At 36.4% G+C, this 24,338-nt stretch overlaps 1 protein-coding gene across 7 annotated transcripts in view; it reads left to right on the top strand.

Moving 5' to 3' along the window:
- LOC127972295 (cGMP-dependent 3',5'-cyclic phosphodiesterase) overlaps positions 1 to 24,338 on the top strand; it is a 120,081-nt gene that overhangs the window by 68,391 nt on the left and 27,352 nt on the right. For all 7 annotated transcript variants that reach the window (XM_052575716.1, XM_052575710.1, XM_052575715.1 and 4 more), the window contains 2 exons: positions 18,685 to 18,774; positions 21,783 to 21,871. In XM_052575716.1, the coding sequence (XP_052431676.1) occupies positions 18,685 to 18,774; positions 21,783 to 21,871 (179 nt within the window). The remainder of the gene's footprint in view (positions 1 to 18,684; positions 18,775 to 21,782; positions 21,872 to 24,338) is intronic.

Genomic DNA, 24,338 nt, shown 5'->3' with positions numbered 1-24,338 from the left:
GTCTCTCTCTCTCTGTGTGTGTGTGTGTGTGTGTGTGTGTGTGTCTCTGACCTTCCTTCTGCTCCATCTGAAGTTAAGACACATGTTTGTTTGTCTGATGCACGTCACCTGCTTTGGTTCTTCACCGCTCACAGACAGAACGAGAGACAGACAGAGATTAATAGCATTAATTATTCATTATTTTATATATTAATTTTAGTACTTTGAGTTGAATTCAAAGAAAATGAGAAATGATGCCTTGGAAAAACCTACTGAAATATAATGAAATCGTTTTAGTTTTAGTTAGAAATAAAAGCATGCTGCAGGCGTGTAGTTGGACATCACGAACAGAGTTTCATGAAAGTCTCTGAGACACAAATGAGACGTCATGATTTACTTCAGCGACTGTCAAACTGTGTGTAGCTTCAGCTGAAATCCCTGGAAAACTCTCCTCTCTGAAGTTCACACTGACTCTGACTGAAGAGAGCAGCCTGCCATCATTACTGCCGTCTGTCTGTCACACACACACACACACACACACACACACACACACACACACACACACACACACACAAGTGAGCAGTCAAACCCCTTCACAAACCTGCCACAGACAACACTCAGCAATCAGAATTAGCCAAACGAGGTTATGCTTTAGATCTAATCACATCAACAGGTAGAAAATATTACAATAACTGTGAGAACCCTGCGGAAACGAGTTGAATCTGTCAGTCTGGTGACATTTGAAGACAATCAGTTGATTAAATAAAATAAAATGCATGCTATTTGTTTTATTAAATTCAATAGATGCGTGGACGGGTTTAAGACTCTGATCTTCAGGTTTGTTTTTGGTTATTTTCCGCTGATCTTTGCTGTCAAACAGAAGGTTCTTGTTGCTGATCTCTGTTATTTAGCGTTTTGACTGACGGTGAATCGCTTTGTTTGTGACGAATCGCTGTGGATCAAAGCATCAGGTGAATGAATAAATGTATAAATGCAAGAATCGTCTCTCACAGAACTTGCAGAGAGCAGGAAAAATAGTCATTCCTGCTCTCATTCATTTGCAGGAGAACAGATGGGATTTAGTTTTGCTCTGTCCGTCTGATTCAGAGCAAAACACGAGGAAAGACAATATTCCTCCGGAGAGTGTTTTCAGGGTTTATTCCAGAAGATCCGGTGCAGAGCAGCGCTCTGTTATTCTGTGAGGGTTTACCGTGGTAATTTATGGTTTGCCGGTGTGATGTTTCCTCTCTTCAGCGGGATTTATATCACAGCGTTCTCCAGATGCCAGAGACAGAATGAGATACTGCCGGCCTTACGAACACACCGTCTGCTTATTTTCTCTCTTTCTCTTTTGACGTTTCTGTATATCTGGAGTTTTTACAGAGGTTGTGCTTGCAGCAGATAGTTCGGTGGAAATACCACGGTACTTTGATAAATATACCATTCCTGAAGCCCAAACGGTGGATCAGGGGAAGGTCATGGGTTTGATTCCCAGGGAGAGCAATAATCAGATCTGATCCCGGAGCAATTTTGTGAAATTGAGAGCTATGCATCATCTGAAGCTGAATAAATGAGCTTTCAATTGATATGAGGTTTGTTCGGAGGATAATATTTGGAATATTTGAAAATCTGGAATCTGAGGGAGCAAAAACATCGAAATATTGAGAAAATCATCTTTAAAGTTTTCCAAATGAAGTTATAAGCAATGCATATTACTAATCAAAAATTAAGTTTTGATATATTTACACTATGAATTAAAACAAACTTTTCATGGAACATTAATTTGATTTTTTGGCATAAAAAACAATGACCAAAACAATGTATTGTTGTCTATTGCTATAAATATACTTCTGCTATTCTGCTTTATATATAATATAATATAATATAATATAATATAATATAATATAATATTCCCTGCTTTTGTATAAAATATAAAATATAAATATATATATAGTAAATGCCATGAATACATTTTAAAATACTTTTTTTTGGCTTAAAAGAAAAATTTATGCTAAATTTTATTTAAAAAATTATTAAATTTTATAAAACTGCTATTAAGTTACTACAACTTATTTAACCTTGAATGCAATTTAAGTCGCTTTAAAGAAAAGTGCTTGCCCACTGCATGAATGTAAAAATAAACATCATATAAATATACAAAATATTTTGATGATATAAAATATTATTTTAAATATAAATATGAAAAAAATTTAAATAACAGAAATTTTGGGTTAAATTTCACACAATATTAAGTTAATGTAATGACCAGTATTATTACTGTGTGTCATCAGAACTCATCGAAACAATGTTTGAAACTTAAAAGATTTGACTAAATCAATAAACAGAATTTCTAATGAAGATAATAACAAAATAGAATTGTAAGCTTGCCACCATGCATTTGAGTTGTGGTAGCTGCGACTGAGTTATACCAAGTCAATATTTATGCGCTTCAGATATTACTGTAGTGCTACATTCCCAGAGAAGCGTGGTGTCTGGGGCTGGTTTTTGTTAGAGCAGCATCTGTTGGTGATGATGACTCGCTCCTTCACTGCGTCTGTGGTCGGCTCCAGCAGGTGAAAAGGAAAGTGTGTGTGTGTGAAGAATCAGCAGAGTCTCCTCAACAAACACATCTTCAGGATAAATACAGCGGCGTTCGTTCTGCAGCTCGCTTCAGTGTGTGTGTGTTTGCCAGACAGTGTGTTTTCATCTTCACGAACACAGCAAGGTCACTTTTAGCCCAAAGAGCACACGCGCACACGCACACACACACACACACACACGGCTCGTCCATTATCTCAGTCAAAAGATGTTTTCTTATCTGCGTTTTTCTCCCCAGTGGTGAGCATCAGTCTTTAGAGGTACACAGTTCATCTGTGTGTGTGTGTGTGTGTGTGTGTGTGTTTTGTCCTTCCAATTAGCTTAAAAGCTAGAAGTCAATGATGGTAGTAACAACCTTTCTCTCACACACACACACACACACACTGTCCTTGAGGATTTTGTTGGGTTGCTGTAATGTTTTTGTGAGATTGATGATGATGATGTCATCTTTTTGTAGAGGATGCAGTGCGTGTGTGTGTGTGTGTGTGTGTGTGTGTCTGTGTCTGTGTCTGTGTCTGTGTGTGTGTGTGTGTGTGTGTGTCTGTGTCTGTGTGTGTGTCTGTGCGTGTGTGTGTGTGTGTGTGCGTGTGTGTGTGTGTGTGTGTGTGTGTGTGTGTGTGTGTGTGTGTGTGTGAGAGAGAGAGAGAGACTCTAATGTCACATATTGGAGTTAAAGTAACATCTCTACTGTGTAAAGTGACACCCTTCAGAGTGAAACATTATATTCAATGAGAAACCTTTTAGTAATTTTATTACTTAAAAAAAAAAACTATTTCAGTTTTAATAATTTTGGTAATTTAAATGTATCTAATTTCACTTTTAATTTTAATAAATTTAGATTTTCAATTTAAACATTTTATTTAAGTTTTAGTAATTTTAGTACGTCAAATTAAACGTACTTCAGTTTTAGTAATTTTAGAATTTAAATGTATTTCAGTTGTCTTTTCAGTTTTATTTGTAATTTCATTATTTTGAACTTATTTCATATCAATTTCTGTTTTAGAAATTTCATTACTTTAAAAAATCTATTTCAGTTTTAATAATCTTGGCACTTTAAATGTATCTAATTTAATTTAAACTTATTTCAGTTTCCTTTCTAGAAAATGTAGCACATAAAAACTCAAGTTAAACTTATTTAGTTTAGTCATTTTATTACATAGTTTTATTTTAACGGCTTACACACATTTACATATATTTTATGCCTTTTTCCCAAACTTTCCTCTGATCAATACAGAGAGATCATCTACCAAAGAGAAATCATTTGATGAGTTTCATACACATTTGATTCTCGCCCCAGTAATTATACTGTATTAGTAAGAAAGAACACACAGGTCTTTGTGGAAACATGTTTCACAGCAGAAGTCTTTAGTGACTGTGTAGTTGTCTTGTTAAACATCCAGTCAGTCACTAATGTGTAATTCAAACCGATTCAACAAAATTCATAGACTGAAATCAAATCACTTGATTGAGCTGCTTCGTTTGTGTGTATCTTTGTATTATTCTGCAGATCCCAGCATTTGTATCTCATCACACTGAACTCATTCCTGTGTAAAATATCATTTGTTTTGTCAGACGTGCTGCAGGAATCACTGCATTCAGATTTGCTTCGGAAGCTGCAGACGTGTTAACTCACTCACACCTTTACTGAGAGAGACTCTCGCTATGAGATCAGCCACACGTGTGTGTGTGTGTGTGTGTGTGCGCACCTGTACAAGAGCATAGAAACTTTCACCTTCCAGCACCACAAAACTGCTTCATTGCCATAGTGATGAAAGGCACAGAAAGAAAAAGTTTTTAACCACCCACACGAACTAAAACCACCCACACTGACTGACGAGATCTCTCTCTCTCTCTCTCTCTCTCTCTCTCACTCTCTCTCTCTCTCTCTCTCTGGATCAACAGCATCACACACAGTACTACACACATCTATCTATCTATCTATCTATCTATCTATCTATCTATCTATCTATCTAAATTAAGATTTTGTTCATCAAGGCTGCATTAAACTGATCAAAAGTGACAGTAAAGACATTTGCTACAATGTTACACAAATGCTACAAAAATGTTTAAATGTTCCAAAAGATTTCTATGTCAAATAAATGCTCTTTTGAACTTTCTATTCATCTGTGAATCCTAAAAAAAATGGTTTGAGAGCGAAATGTCATTCATACAACATTCATGGAATGTTTGACTAATGTTTTTTTTTTTTTTTTTTTAGATGTTACTAGTTCGGAATTTTCAGAGAACATTCAAAAGTAACGTTCCCATAACGCTTGCAAAATGATACAATGTAATGTTTCCTTAACATTCCCATAACCAAGAGAGAAGTTTCTATTCATCAATAAAATGTATCACGGTTTCCACAAAAACATTATGTGTTCAACATTGATAATAATCTTCATGTTTCTTGAGCAGTAAATCATCATATTATTCTGATTTCTGAAGATCATGTGACACTGAAGACTGGAGGAATGATGCTGAAAATACAGCGGAGCATCACAGATATACATTAAACTTTAACACAGATTCACACAGAAAACTTAATATTTAGGTTATTTCTACTGTATTTTTGATCAAATAAATGCAGCACTGGTGAGCAGAAGAGACTCTTTCAGGTCTGTCTGTGTTTTCAGTTCTTTGTCAGTCTTTCGTTCACATTCTCTTCACGTCTGCGCTCTCATTTATCAGAGATTGAATTCTGCTCTGTCATTCCAGAACAATTTAGATACGCTGTTAAGCTTAATTGAAATATCCTTTCTCTGTTTCTCTGTGACTCTCTCTCTCTCTCTCTCTCTCTCTCTCTCTCTCTCTGTCGGTCTCTCTGTCTTTTCACACCGCTTTAACGCTGCACACTTTCAGATTTCTCAGAGCAATTTCAGAGAAACTTTGTAAGATCCAATTATGTATTGTTTCTCTGGGTGTTTTTGTCTGTTCTGCTCTCAGGATCTGTCCGTTTCTCGCTCTTTTCATTAATTAGCGTTTGTTCAGTTTTCTCTAACGAGAGGCAAAGGTTTCACTGTGCTCGCGTCATGGCCTTCATCGCCATGGAAACTACACATTACATACCTGCTTCGACGCGCTATTTTCACACCAGAACTTATGGAGGCTTTCAGCAGTTTGCTTTTCTTTCTGTGATACATTTCATGAACCGGCAGTCACACACACACACACACACACCTGAGGGCTGCTGCGGGACAGACAGACGCAGATTGACAGATGAAGAGAGACAGGTGTATTAGTGTGTGTAATGGAGGGAGAATCGGATGATGGATGTCTCACTTTCGCTTATTCTCTTCTTTAAGTGAAGGAACACACACACACACAAACACACACACACACACACACACACACACACACACACAATATACATTCTGTAAAATTTGCATTTGTATTATTTGCATTAAAGCAAATGTCAGTCTTTGACCTTTCTTTGTACATGTGATATTTTCAAACGCTGTGTGATTGTGTGTGTTTGTGACAGATGGAGAAATGTCTTTGTTTCGTATTCTTGGCTTTTCATCTAAAATTTTTGGCTTCAATTCAAATTATAATATAAGTTTGTGTTTATACACTAGATTGTTTCTAATGTGTTTATCGTTTCTCAGAATCTTTATCTGTCCTTCAAAATCCCTAAAGTATGTACTGTGCAGTACAGTTATTTATTCAGACATTGTCTTGACACAAAATAACTTTCAATGTGTGTTTCAAGGTGATTCGTGCCGTACGTCAGTGGAGCTCTTTTATAGTGAGACACATTATTCTACAGCAGTGCAGTGCAGGATATCAGAACATGAGAGAAAGAAAAGAGAGAAGAATAATATTTATAATATGTCTCTTAATATGTATGGTATATGTGCAAAGTATATAAGTCAGATTTATTACTGTATGTAGCCTAGGCTTTATTTTTGTTTTTATAATAAGATTGCAGTGGTTGTAGTTTGATGTAACAAGAAATACTAATGTACTTTAACAGTGTCATAATCAGGCTGTCCAACAGTAATATCAGTACTTTTGGCTGTAGTTTGTTGTCATCAGAATTCAGGTGTACTTTAAAAGTGTCAGTAGTTCGACTGTAGTTTAATCTCAGAATTCAGGTGTACTTTAAAAGTGTCAGTAGTTCGACTGTAGTTTAATCTCAGAATTCAGGTGTACTTTAAAAGTGTCAGTAGTTCGACTGTAGTTTAATCTCAGAAATCCAGGTGTACTTTAAAAGTGTCAGTAGTTCGACTGCAGTTTATTGCCATCAGAATCCAGGTGTACTTTAAAAATGTCAGTAGTTCGACTGTAGTTTAATCTCAGAAATCCAGGTGTACTTTAAAAGTGTCAGTAGTTCGACTGTAGTTTAATTTCAGAAATCCAGGTGTACTTTAAAAGTGTCAGTAGTTCGACTGTAGTTTAATTTCAGAAATCCAGGTGTACTTTAAAAGTGTCAGTAGTTCGACTGTAGTTTAATTTCAGAAATCCAGGTGTACTTTAAAAGTGTCAGTAGTTCGACTGTAGTTTAATCTCAGAAATCCAGGTGTACTTTAAAAGTGTCAGTAGTTCGACTGTAGTTTAATTTCAGAAATCCAGGTGTACTTTAAAAGTGTCAGTAGTTCGACTGTAGTTTAATCTCAGAAATCCAGGTGTACTTTAAAAGTGTCAGTAGTTCGACTGCAGTTTATTGCCATCAGAATCCAGGTGTACTTTAAAAATGTCAGTAGTTCGACTGTAGTTTAATCTCAGAAATCCAGGTGTACTTTAAAAGTGTCAGTAGTTCGACTGTAGTTTAATTTCAGAAATCCAGGTGTACTTTAAAAGTGTCAGTAGTTCGACTGTAGTTTAATTTCAGAAATCCAGGTGTACTTTAAAAGTGTCAGTAGTTCGACTGTAGTTTAATCTCAGAAATCCAGGTGTACTTTAAAAGTGTCAGTAGTTCGACTGTAGTTTAATCTCAGAAATCCAGGTGTACTTTAAAAGTGTCAGTAGTTCGACTGTAGTTTAATCTCAGAAATCCAGGTGTACTTTAAAAGTGTCAGTAGTTCGACTGTAGTTTAATCTCAGAAATCCAGGTGTACTTTAAAAGTGTCAGTAGTTCGACTGTAGTTTAATATCAGAAATCCAGGTGTACTTTAAAAGTGTCAGTAGTTCGACTGTAGTTTAATTTCAGAAATCCAGGTGTACTTTAAAAGTGTCAGTAGTTCGACTGTAGTTTAATTTCAGAAATCCAGGTGTACTTTAAAAGTGTCAGTAGTTCGACTGTAGTTTAATCTCAGAAATCCAGGTGTACTTTAAAAGTGTCAGTAGTTCGACTGTAGTTTAATCTCAGAAATCCAGGTGTACTTTAAAAGTGTCAGTAGTTCGACTGTAGTTTAATTTCAGAAATCCAGGTGTACTTTAAAAGTGTCAGTAGTTTGATTGTAGTTTAATCTCATCAGAATAATGTCATCATTGTTCCATGTGTAGTTTACCGTGTCGGTAGTCGGGCTGTAGTTGAACATGTCAGTATCTGGACTGTGCCTGATTGGTGTCAGTAGTGCGTCTGTAGATTGGTCTGGCTGTATTCTACAGTGCATGTGTCTCCAGTGTTTCTATGGCGACTGGGGAGGCAGCGCTGTTGGAATAACAACCAGAACCGCTGAACATCGACCGACCGCAGCGAACAACCACCAAAACTGCACTGTTAGAACAGAATAAAGCAATACAGTTAGTGAAGCTGATAGCATCACGAATAGCATTGGTATATTTGTAGCAATAGCCAACAATACACTGTATGGGATAAAATTATAAATTTTTCTTTTTTGCCAAAAATCATTAGGATATTAAGTAAAGATCTTGTTCCATGAAGATCTTCTGTAAATATCCTACTATACAGATATCAAAAAGTCATTTTTGATTAGTAATATGCATTGCTAAAAACATATTTTGGACAACTTAAAAGCGATTTTGCACCCTCAGTTGGAGATTTTCAAATAGTTGTGTCTCAAACCATAAATCAATGGAAAGCTTATTTATTCAGCTTTCAGATTATGTATAAATCTCCATTTAAAAAAAGGACTCTTATGGCTGGTTTTGTGGTCCTGGGTCTCATGTATATTACACATTTATATTACTTTATTGTATTGTATGTTGTTTTTGCTTTTTAACACTTTATAGCACATCAGACAGAGCACATCATGGGTCTGGAACTGAGGCTCTTGTCCATGCAAAATCATGATTTGAGTATGTACCATACATATAAATGGGGCTTGTTTGCTGTGCTGTGTGTGTGTGTATTATTCTAATCGGTGTGTGTGGGTTGTGTAGGCACAAAAAAAAACTGTGATTAGCACGCTCTCTCTCTCTCTCTCTCTCTCTGTCTATCTCTCTCCTTCACTCTGTTTTTTAGGGTATAAAAATACATGCTGTTGTCAGGTGTTTTATGAGAAATGTTGCACATGATTGGAGCAGCCGTACGCAATAGATTACAGATGAGAAATATGATTCTGATGAAAAGCGCTTTATGTTTTCTCTGAGCAATTACACACAAGCACATTTCCTTGCTTCTCATTATTATATCCGGTCATTTTACAGGATAAAGGGAAATGCAGACTCCTGAGACTGCGTGTGTGTGTGTGTGTGTGTGTGTGTGTCACAGGTGCATGCATGAGTGTGATGTGATTGTGTGTGTGTGTGTGTTTGTTTGCTCTTTCCTTTGACATTTCTGTAATGTAAATGAGTTAGAAAGGTTAATCAACTCAGCTGGACTTAATAATGGACCTCCAGTATTGAACACACACACACACACACACACACACACACACACACGCAGATCTATCCTCATATGTGCACTTTAGATTATTTACACTCCTGCATTAGCCATCAAGAGTAAGACAAATGTTAACCAGCTATTCTGGTTTTCATCATCTCAGCGGCCATAATCGCCCTCTTACTGCTTTATTTGCATGTGTCTTTATGATTCCCTCTTCCACCCTTTCATCTCGTCGTCCTTTTCATCCTTTATTCCTCTTCTCTCTGGACCGGACTCCCCTCACTCTCTCCTCCTGTCACAAACACCGTTAATCCACCACTTATGAGGGATTTTCCGCAGCAGGGAATCTGGCAACCCCATGCCCTGTCATTTTGAGCACCGTGCTACTGCTTTTCTGAGATCAGCTTCGTTTTCTGACCTGCTTCAGATAATGGCCACTTGAGACCTGCGGATCTGATTTATTTTTTTTTATTTTTTTTACAGTGCTGTTAAAACCAGAACCATTAGACTAGTGGAGATGAAAATGCTTGACCAAATGCTGTTTGTGTGTTACAGTGTCAAGGGGATGATTGAGATATCATTAAAGCAGATGTGTCAGGACTTTTATAGTTAGCTATTATTAAACCATAAAACAACATGTTTATTTCTTAAAATTAAAGGTGCAATAGGAGATCTTGGAAAATGCTAACATTAGCCTGTTAGCACTGAAATTTAACGCCCCACCCTCCCTGCAATCGCCGTCCAAAGCCACGCCCCCAGAATGCATTTATTGCACCTTTAACGTAAACTGAAATCAATCAAATGGACAAAAAACTGGAAGTGATTTTATTTCAGCTAGTCACCAGTGAAACATTGCTCATTTTCATTTAGTTTAACTTCATATAATATAAGGTGAATAAAAACTATATAGCTATATAAAAAAGAAAAACAAAATTACTTAAATTAACATGGTAAAAATAAATATAGGACCTTAACCTTCAAATAGTGTGCTAAATATTTATTTAAAATATTTAATATTCATTATATGTTGGATTGACCTATGTATATAGTATAATAATATATTGTTACATTTTGTTTGTGCATTATTAGGTTTAATATTGTACTGTTTATTTAACCTTTAAAATGAAAATAGGATAAGTAGATTATGTTTGTATAATAACTGTATAATCTGATAAACACAATTCATTTGGAAACGAATGATAATGTCAGTTTTCAGCCGCAGAAACAGGAGGGTGTTTATGGGACCCTGAGGCTTTCAGTATCTTATGAGTCTCATATTAAATTTAAAGCCTGAATCATGTTTTAATAATGTCTGGTTGACAAAGTGCTTGCTGAGAAAGAGAGATCTGAAAATGAGAGAAGCAAAGCAGACAGAACGAGAGATCTGAGCTCCAGAAAATCCTGACAGTAAATCCTGACGGTGACCTTCATCTGATTTACGGCTCGCGATCATTTCTCATCCGTGAGTCACAGCATGTTTAATATGCTGAAACTGATCAGACCAATCAGACGAGCTGGAATCGTTTCACACAAACATCAGCCTCGTGCCTCGTCTCTCTCTAGAAAATGCTCTTTCTGTTTTTAAGTTCGTTTGTAATGTTTGAACAGTAACTCATCACATGTTCTGTCGTTCAGGGAGAATATTCGCAGTTTGATGCATAAGTGTAATATATATGCTAATTTAATGTACATACACTTTATCACACATATGTGGAAATTGGAATTCAGCTTTAAAAATTAATAATTCTCATTATTCATGCATGACATTTCAAACAGATGTTGTAACAGGTTGAGAAAATTTTTCTTTTCTTTTTTTAATTAAATTATAAAATGATTAATTTACTGAAATATAATATTAAGTATATATATATATATATATATATATATATATATATATACATTGAATAATATATGAAGTATTAGAATATATTTATTATTCATACAAATATAGCACTATATATTAAGTGTATTATACGACACTTCAGTACTTTAAAATGCATTGTATTTGCATATTTCTAGTAAAGTGTTGGATTTTCTTCTGCTGTGTTGTTAATATCGGGCTGATATTTTAAGCGGCAGGATTTATGAAGCGCTCCTGTATTTAAATGTTAAAGGTCTCACTGTGCTCCTGTTTTTTTATGCTTTTGCTTAATTTGAAAAGCTTAAGTAAGGCAACTTGAGCTCTGCCCCAGAGGACTGTGGGTAATAAAGCTCTTAGACCACACTCTGAGATCAGTGTCGTCTTAAACTCCCATCATGCTCTGCGGCGGAGAGATTGATCCTGCATCTGGAAGAAAGGAAAGTTATTTAGCGTCAGACGCTGGATTAAAAAGATTAGAGGGATTTTATTTTAGAGAATACTGGAATATAAACACACTCATATACCATTAGTAAACATTCTTCACCTTTAGAAAACACACTCAAGGCAAAACACAACAGGGGAAAAAACTTAAAGATATCAGCATACTTCTCCTGCTAATTTATTAAGTTTTTTGTATTACAAGTGTATGGAAATGTTATGGAATGATACAATTATTTAAATAAGGCATTATTTAAATGTGCTCTAATTTGCATAAATGATCAGAGAATACATCTGAAGGCTGGATTAAGTCAGGTTTAAAATTCTTGATTGATTTTGTTAACATTAGAGTTAAAAGTTTTTACTGTTGGGATTTTGGTCTTTTTATTACAAAAAAAAATAAAAAAAAATGTTTCCTGTCAGCAGAAAAAAGGAAGAAAAACAAGCATATTTTTTTAGGAATAAAATGTTTTATAAATCAGTGTGAATGATATATGAAGAAACCCTTCTACAAATATCATCAGAATATAGAGAGCAATACAATTTTGGTGAATGCAAGTGCTGCTGAAGTGGAGAAAAATAACTCACAGCCTTTAAAGATATGCATTTTCGCCTTTTTCAGGAATAAAATGTCCTATAGATCAATGTGAATGATATATGAACAGAACCCTTCTATAAAACCTTTAAAATATAGAGAGGAATACAACTCTTAAGTTTTAGTGTATGTAAGTGCTGCTGAAGTTGAGAAAAAACTTTTAATGAAATGTATTGTAATCAGGAGCGGATCTACTGGGGTGGCATAGGGTGGCAAATGCCACCCTAAAAGAAAGCCTTGCCACCCCAGTTGGCAGCAACGAATTAAAGGTTATGGCCAATTTGAAAATTTACTAGCGCGAATCTTTCGTGATTCATGATCCCGCTCCAAACTCCCGAACTGATTCAAATGATTTGCGATCCGCAAACTGACTCAAATGATTCGCGAACCCACTTTGAACTCCCGAACTGATTCAAATGATTCGCGATCCCGCTACGAACTCCCAAACTGACTCAAATGATTCTCAAACCCGATTCGCGATCCCCATAACTGACTCAGATGATTCGCGAAGCCGCTACGAACTCCCGAACTGATTCAAATGATTCGCGATCCCCATAACTGACTCAAATGATTCGCGATCCCGCTCCGAACTCCCGAACTGATTCAAATGATTTGTGATCCGCAAACTGACTCAAATGATTCGCGAACCCGCTTTGAACTCCCAAACTGATTCAAATGGTTTGCGATCCCGCTACGAACTCCCAAACTGACTCAAATGAATCACGAACCCGATTCGCGATCCCCATAACTGACTCAAATGATTCGCGATCCCGCTACGAACTCCCGAACTGATTCAAATGATTCGCGATCCCCAAACAGACTCAAATGATTCGCGAACCCGCTTTGAACTCCCGAACTGATTCAAATGATTCGCGATCCCCAAACAGACTCAAATGATTCGCGAACCCGCTACGAACTCCCAAACTGACTCAAATGATTCGCGAACCCGCTTTGAACTCCCGAACTGATTCAAATGATTCGCGATCCCCAAACTGACTCAAATGATTCGCGAACCCGATTCGCGATCCCCAAACTGACTCAAATGATTCGCGAATTCGCTTTGAACTCCCGAACTGACTCAAATGATTCACGAACCCCAAACTCTAATAATTTACAAAGTATTAATATACTGTAATATTTTTGTTGTTGTTATAAAAAACAGACCTAAGCCATCAATAGCATTTAAAATGACTTAAAATGCATTATATAAAAAAATAATGAGGCAATAATGATTGGTTAATAATAACACTGTTAAAATACATAATGTAGGCAAATACAAAATAAACTATTTATGTACATGTTATTACAAATGCCATGTGATTGCTGCTGTTACACTTACAGGACAATCAAATCCTTGTTTAGGCTACTGACCAAACATTTCAATCAAATATTCACTTCATCTTTCATTTTTGGACACCTTTTTGCTATAGATGCCACAGGCTTTATAATTTCTTCAACAAAAAACGTGCATATCACAACCCTTACAAAAATAAACCATGGTTTTATCATAGTAAAACTGCTTAGTTTCCTTTTGAATGATTTCTGAATGCTTGAGACTATAAAATAAATTAGAGTCATAATAAAGTTATAGCCACAGGTAAATGTGGAGAGCTACAATTGTGATTTGTAAATAATACAATTTATTAATTTAGTTTTTTATTTGATTAAAGTTATTTTTTCAGCCCATAGTAGTTTTTTTTTCATCATCATATTTGAGGAAGGGGGGCACAACAATAAATCCTGCTTATGGGAACCCTTAAGGTGTTGTTATACACGTCTCTGGGAATGTGTGCTCTACTACACACACACACACACACACACACACACACACACACGTCTGCCATATGTTGCCATCCCCCTCAAAAATTCCTGTCCCCTTCTCGCCACCCCATCAATATTTCTCTAGATCCGCCCCTGATTGTAATTGAAACCTGAAGGCACAAATATAGTGCAAGTGTAATAAAATTATTAATAATTTTGGATGCATTGGATTATATTTGGATTTCTTTCCAAAAAGAACAAAATGCATGAAAAAAAAAACTATGTTTTTGCCTGTGGCGTCTTTCTTCAAGTCCATGAACACATGTGCTTACAGCTACACACGCTTGATTTCACGACTCATTGCGTTACTTTATGTATCAGCGTGCAAACTAATAATGCAGCACAAATGCATGTTGCCTTCTCAGCATTGCTGCAAGGCTCCCTACAGCAGTCTTAGCAGAAACATGTGCTCTTAATTTCCCCTTTCAGATCAAAAACTTTAATAGCAGAGAAGTTTAAATCAGAGAGAAAGAGGTAAAAGTAAAGATGGAGGGATCAGGGATGTGAACATGTCACAGGGGCTGATGGGGTTTGATGATAAAAGTCTCTCGGAGGCTCTTGACATTTCTAACACAGAGCGAGCGATGGACGGATATCAGTGGCAGAGATCCCTGTGATGCCCTGAAGGAGAGACGTGACGCTGGGATGAATGAGTCTGAGAGAGAAACAGCAGTTTAAAAATACGGTGATTAGTTATAGCAGAACCTCAGATGCACACCGTCATCTTTATATTTGAGGCAGTTGGCATCGTTTAGGTAATCTTAGTAAATCTGTGTGTTTCTGTGTGTGTGTGTGTGTGTGTGTGTGTGTGCGTGTGCGCACGCGTGTGTGTGTGTTCATCACTTCTGTAATTACTAATCAGTGTGTGCTGGTGTTTGAAGGACGCTCATGATCAGAGTACCAACACACACACACACACACACACACACACACACACACACACACACACACACACACACACACACACACACACACACACACACACACACACAGGTGAACTTCAATTAGACCTTTAATACAACATCAGTGTGTGTGAATCTGTCCTCTGTCTGTATAGTATTGATCACAGTTTCATTCAAGTCACACACACACACACACACACACACACACACACACACACACACACACACACACACACAATGAGTTAGCTTTTATTTTGTATTCTCTGTTATAATTTTAGTTAGATTTTTTAAGCTTATTTTTATTTTATTTTAGTGTTAATGTTAGTCTAAAGTTTTAATTTTTTTAATAATGTTTAATGATTTAATTTTTTGATCATTGTAATTTTTTTTACATTTAAAGTCACTTTAATAACACATTTTTATTTCAGCTTTAATAATTGTTGTACTTCAGATTTATTTTAATGATTCAAATTCACTTTTATTTCTTAGTTTCTGACAAGTTTTAATTTGGTATGCTTTGGGATTGTATTGCATTGCACAGCAAGTGTGAACTGGCTCGTGTGTGCGTGTGTGTGTGTGTGTTTTACAAAGCTCTCTGCTATTCCCTCTTCAGAAAGTTGAGAGAGGGATCAGCGCTGCAGGATTGATCTCTGCTGCTTCCGTCAATGATGATCCAACAAGAGAGAGAAACTGCAGGGAAGCGTCTCCGCTTCGACTCGCCTTTCCACTCGAGTGTGTGTGTGTGTGTGTGTGTTGAGAGGGATTTAGAGTATTTGAGAGAGGAAGAGGAGGATGAGGAAGAGTGTCAGAATGAACCACCTGCATCTGAAAATCTCTTCCTGTCATTCTGAACATTTTTGTCCTACGAAATAGAGATTTGTGATGTTGAGTTCTGAACGTAATTGGTGATAATTATTTGTAATTATCTATAAAAACCGGCTGTATTAAAGCCAACACACACACACACACACACACAGAGAATACTGACTGTCTAACTGGTTGAGTGCAGTTTTCCTTTCATCAGTTTAGAGATGGAGAGATGAACGATCAGTTTAAAGGCCATCTATCATGAATCTGATTTAAAACTGATGTTTAACTTTAGGCGTCTACATAGATTCTATTTTTATTTATTAATTTTAGTTATTTTTAGTCATTGCATTAGGCTTACATTTACGTTTATGCTTGTAGCAGAAGCTTTTCTCCAAAGCAACTATTTTTTTTACCAGTTTAGGCTTAGTCAGTATGTCCTTTTAATCAGAGGTGGGTAGAGTACCCAAAAACTTTACTCAAGTAAAAGTAAAAGTAATTCTAGAAATATTTACTCAAGTAAAAGTAAAAGTACTAGTCTTGAATAGTTACTTGAGTAAGAGTAAAAGAGTATCGGATAAAAAATCTACTCAAGTAGTTAGTTACTAGTTACTTTGGGTCATATATACGGAGACTTTTTTATATAGATATATAGACAAAAATGTATGTAATGTATGTGTGTGTGTATAAATGTATATATTTCATCAGCCTTTAATCCAATTTATGTAATTTATTATAAAACCCTGTCTGTTTATTTAAGTAACAAATATAGGTATCATGCCATAACATATTTTTAATACGACTGACTTTATTTTAAATGTGAATTTAACATTGAAAGTTAATGTGATATAAATATTGCTACTAATCTTTCATTGTTCAGAAAGAGAGCAAATAACATTTACATTATTAAACATAATTTTCACTGACAGTCTAGATTTCATTCACTCTCAGAAACTACCATTAAAATCACTGAAACTGTTAACACTGTGAAATCAATATCTTAATTATAGATTCGTACACACATCTGCACTTTGTTGTTTCTGACGAGAGAATTCGCCAGAAAGAGGTATTCAGTAAGTGAGCGAGTGAAGGAAGCACCGGCATTTCAGCGATGACTCATCGGAACACCTCTGATTGGCCATTGCATTCAAAAGCTCAACAGAACCGTGTGTGATTGGTTAATGCGCAGCGCTGTAAAAACGCGTCTGTCTCTGGCTCAGTGCCAGCAAGCGATCACAGATCTGAATTTAGCAGCTGATGATATGACTTGCTGAACGTACTCGCACTGGTGTGATTGTATTAAAATTAATAAAATCTTAATCGGCTATTCTTTGTCTTTTGGAAGCTGCATTCAACCTGTTATAAGCCACACACGTACAACAAACTAATGTCACAGTGGTATCGTGTACTGTAATCGAATGTAGCCCAAGTTATTACCTGTTAAACAGTAGACAGCACACGCGTTCATCTAATAAGGATCTCCATCGCAAGCAAAGAATAGCCTTTGCAGATTTGATTTCAATTCAGTGCAGTTCCATAGCCCCGTTTTCAACGCTGCTAATATTCTTAAACATTACAACTCTGAGTGAACCGCTTCAGAGCTCAGCGCGTGCAGCATGGAACTGAACGACTCAATCAAACTGATTCATGAACCAATTCACTCGTTTGCCAATTGGTTTGATCAAGCCTTTGAACAGAGTTGACTCAAAAGAATGAATCATTCGCGAATGAGCATCGCTCATTGTCCAGAGAAAAGTAGACGGCGCATTTGGAATAAACTGAACCATTTATAACATTTATTGCATTAAAATAAAGTAACGAGAGGAGCGTCGCCCACAGTAACGAAGTAAAAGTACAGATTTTTCCAAAAAAATGTACTCAAGTAAGAGTATAAAGTACCCATCTTTAAATATACTCCGAAAAGTATTAGTTACACCGAAAAATTACTCAAGTAAATGTAACGAAGTAAATGTAACTCGTTACTACCCACCTCTGCTTTTAATATATTGTATTCAATTTTAGTTATTTTAATGTTTAGTTAAAATATTTTAGTAATTTATTTTATTTCAGGTTACACAAATGTTGTTTGTTAGTGGTTTTCGTTTTGGTAAGATTATTATTTTTATTTTATTTTTTTAATTTTAATTTTAAATTGTTTTTTTTTTATCATTTTAGTGCATCCACTTGCAACATTTTTAAATTGTATTATTATCATTATTATAATTTTTTTTTTTTTTTTTTTTTTTGCTTAAATTTTTTTAATAGTTTTAGTTAACAATAATAATAAAAAAAAATTGTTTAATTAAATTAAATTTAAACAAACCAAACATTTCAAACTACCATTAAATGTTAAAAGAATAAAAAAATAAAAAAATATATATTTTATATTATTTAAAAAGGACTTTCGGTGCTGTGCATGTTTGTGTGTACAAAAAGCTTTGCATTGCAAGAACAAACTCAATTTAATCATTTGTGAGTCGCGTAGATTCAGATGAATCTGTGATTTGCTGAAATGAATCTGAGACTCTGATGAGTGTCTGAGGCTTTTTGGAACAATTTTGGTCAAGTTCGTAGCATAACTTCAGTATGTTAGTTTGCAGCATTGAATCCACTGATGCGCTCATTCACTAAAAGCGTTTCTTTCTCTCGCTCATGTTGAGAAATGGTTAAGTGGACATGCTAATAATCGGTGCACATGAGGTGGCGTGCTGGAGGTCAAAGGTCAAACAGTTTCAAAGAGAGATGAGTGATCGTCCTTGTGCCAGAGTCTTCAAAGACAGAAGACGCGAGACGATAACATTCATTTCCGTAATGGCGTGACATTTGCAGAGGCTCAGGGTTAAACTCATCATAGTTGTATTTCCAGAGGATTCATTAACCTCTGACCCTTCGGATGGTCATTATAAATCATTTATTTGTTTATTTATCTGTGTCTGTGTTTTTATTTTCCCAGGATGCATTGCTGCAGTTGGCCTCCGTTGTTGATGTCAGCAGCCTTCAGACGACCATCAAAGATGTGCTCAGAGTTGTCCTGCCAGACGTGGTACAAAACACACACACACACACACACACACACACACACACACACACACTAGCTATAAAAAGTAGATGTTTTAGAGAGAGGACTGCTCACCAAAGCTGCTTTTATTTGATCAGAAATACAGTCAAAATTGTGAAATAATATTATCATTTTAATCATCTGTTTTCTGTGTGAATCTGTGTTAAAGTGTAATTTATTTCTGTGATGCTCCGCTGTATTTTCAGCATCATTCCTCCAGTCTTCAGTGTCACATGATCTTCAGAAATCAGAATAATATGATGATTTACTGCTCAAGAAACATTTCTGATTATTAGCAATGTTGAACACAGTCGTGCTGCACAATATATTTGTGGAAACTGTGATGCATTTTATTTTTCAGGATTCACAGATCAATAGAAAGTTCAAAAGAACATTATTTATTTGAAATAGAAATCTTTCGTAACATTATAAATGTCTTTACTGTCACTTCTCATCTATTTAATGTATCTATGATGAATAATAAAGTAATTTCACTAACTCATAAACAAACAAATAAACAAACAAACACACAATAAATCACTGACTCCAAAGTTTTAAATGGTTGGTTATGTTATGAAAACTTGTTTCGGCTATTGGATAAAAAATACATACATAAATAAAATAAAATAAAATAAAAACAATTTAGACTTTTTTTGTAAATAAGACATTTAAACTTGAAAAACATAATTTATTTTATTAAATTGTTTATTTTGTACCAGGAATTAATTTTTTACTATTATACATTTTCTTTATTAATAAAAATAAAAATGTCCAATTTTAAAATATGTAAATTTCAAATTAAAAGTATGTTACTGCTATTATTGCTATTCATCATGAAAACGACTCATCAGTGTAATATACCAACTCTTCACAGCGTTTTAGCCAAATATTTATTACATTCGTTTTGGAGAACAAGATGCTCTGGAAGATGAAGAGTCTCCAAGACAAACACCGAGTCTCTTCAGACTTTATTCTGCTGATTGATTTGAAATCTAGTTTTTCTCAAATATCTAATACAGCGTTTGCAGTTTTCAAAAAGCATGTTTTCTGTGTTCAACAGCAACACACCCTTTGTTCTTCCACAAAAACCACTCAGACGTGAGCAGCGTCTCCCTCCAGGTCAATAAAACAGGTTTCCCCCGTGTGCTCAATAAGAGATGGAGTTTGTGCATCTCTGCACTGGAATACAAACCCACGGGAAGCACATGATGGTTTGATTTCACAGTGGAGAAATCATTCATCACCATCTGATCACATTCAGATGAGTGTATGGTGAGACAGCAGGGTCAAAACTCATTCGGATTCACCGCTCCAGACTTCATCAGCATTCAGAGCGTCTTTTCAGAGAGAAAATAGATTTTCCTGGAGGGTTTATTGATGTTACATTTGCTGGAGTCTCAGGAGTGTTTTGAGTGCTGAACACACACACACACACACACACACAATCAAGGATGCCTCAAGCAGGAGCTAACAGCATCTCACACACTTGCACTTCTATTTCATATTTATTGTTGTATTTATGAAATATTGCATGTTTAATTGAAGCATATTTTCATGTAGTTAATAGACTTCAATATTCATCAATAAATTCAGATGCTTCAGTATAATGCGTCACGAGCGTCGGAGCACATTCACTCTTTCTGTTTACCCGCGATCGTCACATATTTAATATTTAAATGCATATTATTTCATATTTAATTTTAAATGCACTTAATTAAGTTGTTTTTTTTAGGATACAAGACTCAATATCTAACTTCAGTTTGTTTATAAATGCATCTTAATATAAGAATTGTTAGATAATTTGACTAGAAACAATAAAAACAGACTAAGTAAGATGAGCCTTTAATTTTTAGAGTAAATATTTAATTCTTGAAAACGACTCAAAAATAGACGTTTGTCATTACGGTATAATTGGCTTTGCCACACTTTAAAGTCAAACTTGGAATAATTTGAGTTCAGTTCGCTTCACACCAAGAGCCATTTTTGTTCGCTTCTATATAAAGTCTCACTTATTAGGTTGATTTCACATGCTCCCTCAGAAGACAGCTGCCTATGTAGACAGCGAGCAGACGCTCATTGAACAGAGGTTGAGGAATCCTGTCGAAAACTTGCCTTTACATTTCTGACAAATTAGCAGGGTTAACGAATCCATAATGCACGATATACAGTATTATCATCATATTGGAATGTAGTTGGAAAAAAAGTGTTGGGTTGTCATCCTAAAAATGCGTCACGCACACTGAATGAGGATAATTTTGTTCTCCTCTCTCTTAGATGGACCTATATTTACAGGAAATATTTGGTCCATCCATTTCTAAGATTGCGTACAGAGAGCAAGAAGATGTCCATCTCCTCTTCAATGCTTCAGAGATTCAAAGTCTATATTTAGGCCTATATTTATATTCCATCTTTTTGTATTCCACACTTTTTTTTGTCATACAGTGCTGCGAGATGAAGTGGATCGACTTGTCAGGATTTTGGTTTGGTTTGTCAAACAGGTATCAAAATGTTTGCTATGGATGCAAAAAACTAAAAAAAAATTGAACACAATACAATTTTTTTGAAGACAGACAACAGTTTCGGAGGCTGTGTTAACGTCGTTGACACAACGTGATGTCATATTTATTTTTTTAAGTGCAAGAATTTCGAACGAGAAATTCAGATGCTAAAGTGTTTAAGGATAAGTGTTTAGCAATGGCTGTTTGAATCAATTAAATATGTTTCATAAAGTAGCGCAGCTGTGTTTCTGCTGCTCCATCAGCGCCATCTGCTGTTAGAGAGTGAATGCACTTCTCATCTGTGCTTGTTTATTTGAAAGCACATGTGTTGTGCATTGTGACCAGTTGATGAGAAAAGTATTCCAAAAAATTTATTCAAAAAAACGATAGCAATATCATGCATATTCATTATCGTGATATATCGCTTTAGCCAATAAAGTCACATGTTAAATCATGACTAATGACTCTGACGCTGCTTTCACTGGTGTTTTACAGGAGTGTGTGTTCGTGTACCTGTTGGAGGCGGAGTCTCGGCTGCGATGTGAGGATCCGCCCCATGAGGTGCCACCAGAGGGCAAGCTCAGGTAAGGGGCGGGGCTTATGCTAATCAACTGTGTTCGGATGTCATTATAAAAGCCGAGCTGCTTTTACAATATTCCTTTCATGTTCCCGGTTTACATTATAGTGCATATACTGTGGCTTCATAACACAGACGAATGTTTATAGGTGAAATGTTTATAGGTGTCAGTCTCTTGTGTTGTGCTCGAGTCAGTCACTGTCATGGGTTTCGCTGTCAACCCTGATGAACCGACTGATTCCTGTGCTGTGAGAAATGTCAGAATCGAGCGCGGTTTCTTTCCTTTCTTCTGTTTGAACAACGGCACACATCAATCACATGCGACCTCTGCTCCTGTATCTCTCAGTATATCATACGATTGTGGGTTTCTATCATAAAAACATCAGAATTGACAAGAATCGAAGCCTTTCCTTTAGAGTAAGTGTGCGCGCGCTCAATAGAAACTTTAATGGCGCGTCTAAAAACCAGCGAATCATTGTCTTTCATCCTGACCTCACTTTTCCAATCCACTAATGGCTCTGATGTCAAGCTGTCAATCAAATCCACAGCACCCGCCTCCCTCTGAAGTGAGCCCCGCCCACTCCTCCCCCTCTTTTATTAATTGGCCGCTTGCTGTGATTGACAGTTTTATTTCTAGTTGTTCCTGATGGCAGCCGGTTGATCATTACATCACTGACATATGCAGTTTAACTGAGTTCTTCTCATATTTTAACACCGTTTTCTAAATTGTAGCCAATAAAATGTGATTTAATGTAAGAAATGTTGAAGATGTCTGAATAAATGCTGGTTTGACTGTAAATGGAACCGTAACTTATTAGCACGAATCAGCCACACAATGACATTTTCGTGACGGTTCAGCTCAGTAAGTTTTGCAATTGTCAAACATGACTCATGTTTCTACTGAAAATGTAAAAGTGTGGTTATTTTAGCCGGAGCTGCTCACAGAAATGACACCTGGGAGCTTTAATAGAGTCTCTCTGCATTTCTGTAGATAAACAGATGCTCTTCAGCAAATTGCTAGCTTGGAGAAAAGGCTTGCTTCGACCCTCTCAGTGACATTCCTGAGCTGCCCCCCCCCCTCACACACACACACACACACACAGAAATCTTTGATGTTAGGAGTGTTTCTGCATGATGCATGACAAAGGCCCAGATCTGCACTTCACTTTTGTGTTTTTGTACATGCACAAGGGTTGGATGCATCTGGGAGCATTGGCATTTGTGTATGAAAATTTTAAGGATTTTCCTTGTTTAAAAAAAAAAAAAATCCATGGCATTTGCACAATTTAATATTAATGAGCTTTTTATCTGATTATCTGTGCATTAGTTAAGCATGCATTAATGCATATAAGTGGCACTGTATTGTAAAGAGTTACCTTTACCTTCACTGCAGATAACACCTGAACTAACAAAACATATCAGAATGTAAAATCCCTATAAGAGTGTAGAATTGAAACTCTATGTGCATTCTGTCATCTCGGGGATTATTTGATTCACACACACAATATCTGCTCATTATTCAGCACTCACACACACACACACACACACACACCGGAAGCACATTGAAATGCGTCTGTTGTTGTGCGATAATAGCTCGCCTGAAAGAGGCGAATCCTTTGATTGTGGTTATTTTGGGCACAGTAACGCTCAGAGAGATAGAAAGCGGTTTAGCCCTCATTGATCAGAGCTACAGGTCAGAAACAAAAGAGCGGCGCGAGAGAATAGAGCTGTGGACACCTGAATGCCATTAGACGTGTGCAGGTGTGTGTGGAGTAAAGCCATTTACCAGAAACACAGAAACCCTTTCATCAGACATTAGCATGAGAAAAATCAGATCTACATTAGAGCACTGACTGAGCATAAAGACACACACACACACAAACAGACACATACACGCACGCACGCACACACACTCACAAATATGCACGCAAGCACGCACGCACATACACACACACTGAAACACACACTCAAACACACAGACACACACACTCACACACACAGACACACTCACTCACTCACGCACACAGGCACATATACACACGCACGCACATACACACACACTGAAACACACACTCAAACACACACACTCACTCACTCACCCACACAGACACACACACACACTCACTCATGCACACAGGCACATATACGCACGCACGCACATACACACACACACTCACAAACATGCACACAAGCACACACACATACAAACACACTGACACACACACAGACACACATGCTCACTCACACACACTGACACAAACACTCACTCACACACACATACACACACACACACACACTCACACACACATACACATGCACGCAAGCACACACACACACACACACACTCAAACACACAGACACACACACACACTCACTCACACTCACATACACATACACATGCACGCAAGCAGACACACATACACACACACACACACACACACAGACACACACACACTCACACACTCACACACTCA

This window comes from Carassius gibelio, chromosome B15, assembly GCF_023724105.1.
Source record: "Carassius gibelio isolate Cgi1373 ecotype wild population from Czech Republic chromosome B15, carGib1.2-hapl.c, whole genome shotgun sequence".
NCBI lineage: Eukaryota > Metazoa > Chordata > Actinopteri > Cypriniformes > Cyprinidae > Carassius > Carassius gibelio.
The sequence above is the reverse complement of the archived record's forward strand: the minus strand, read 5'-3'. Positions and strand labels throughout refer to the sequence as shown.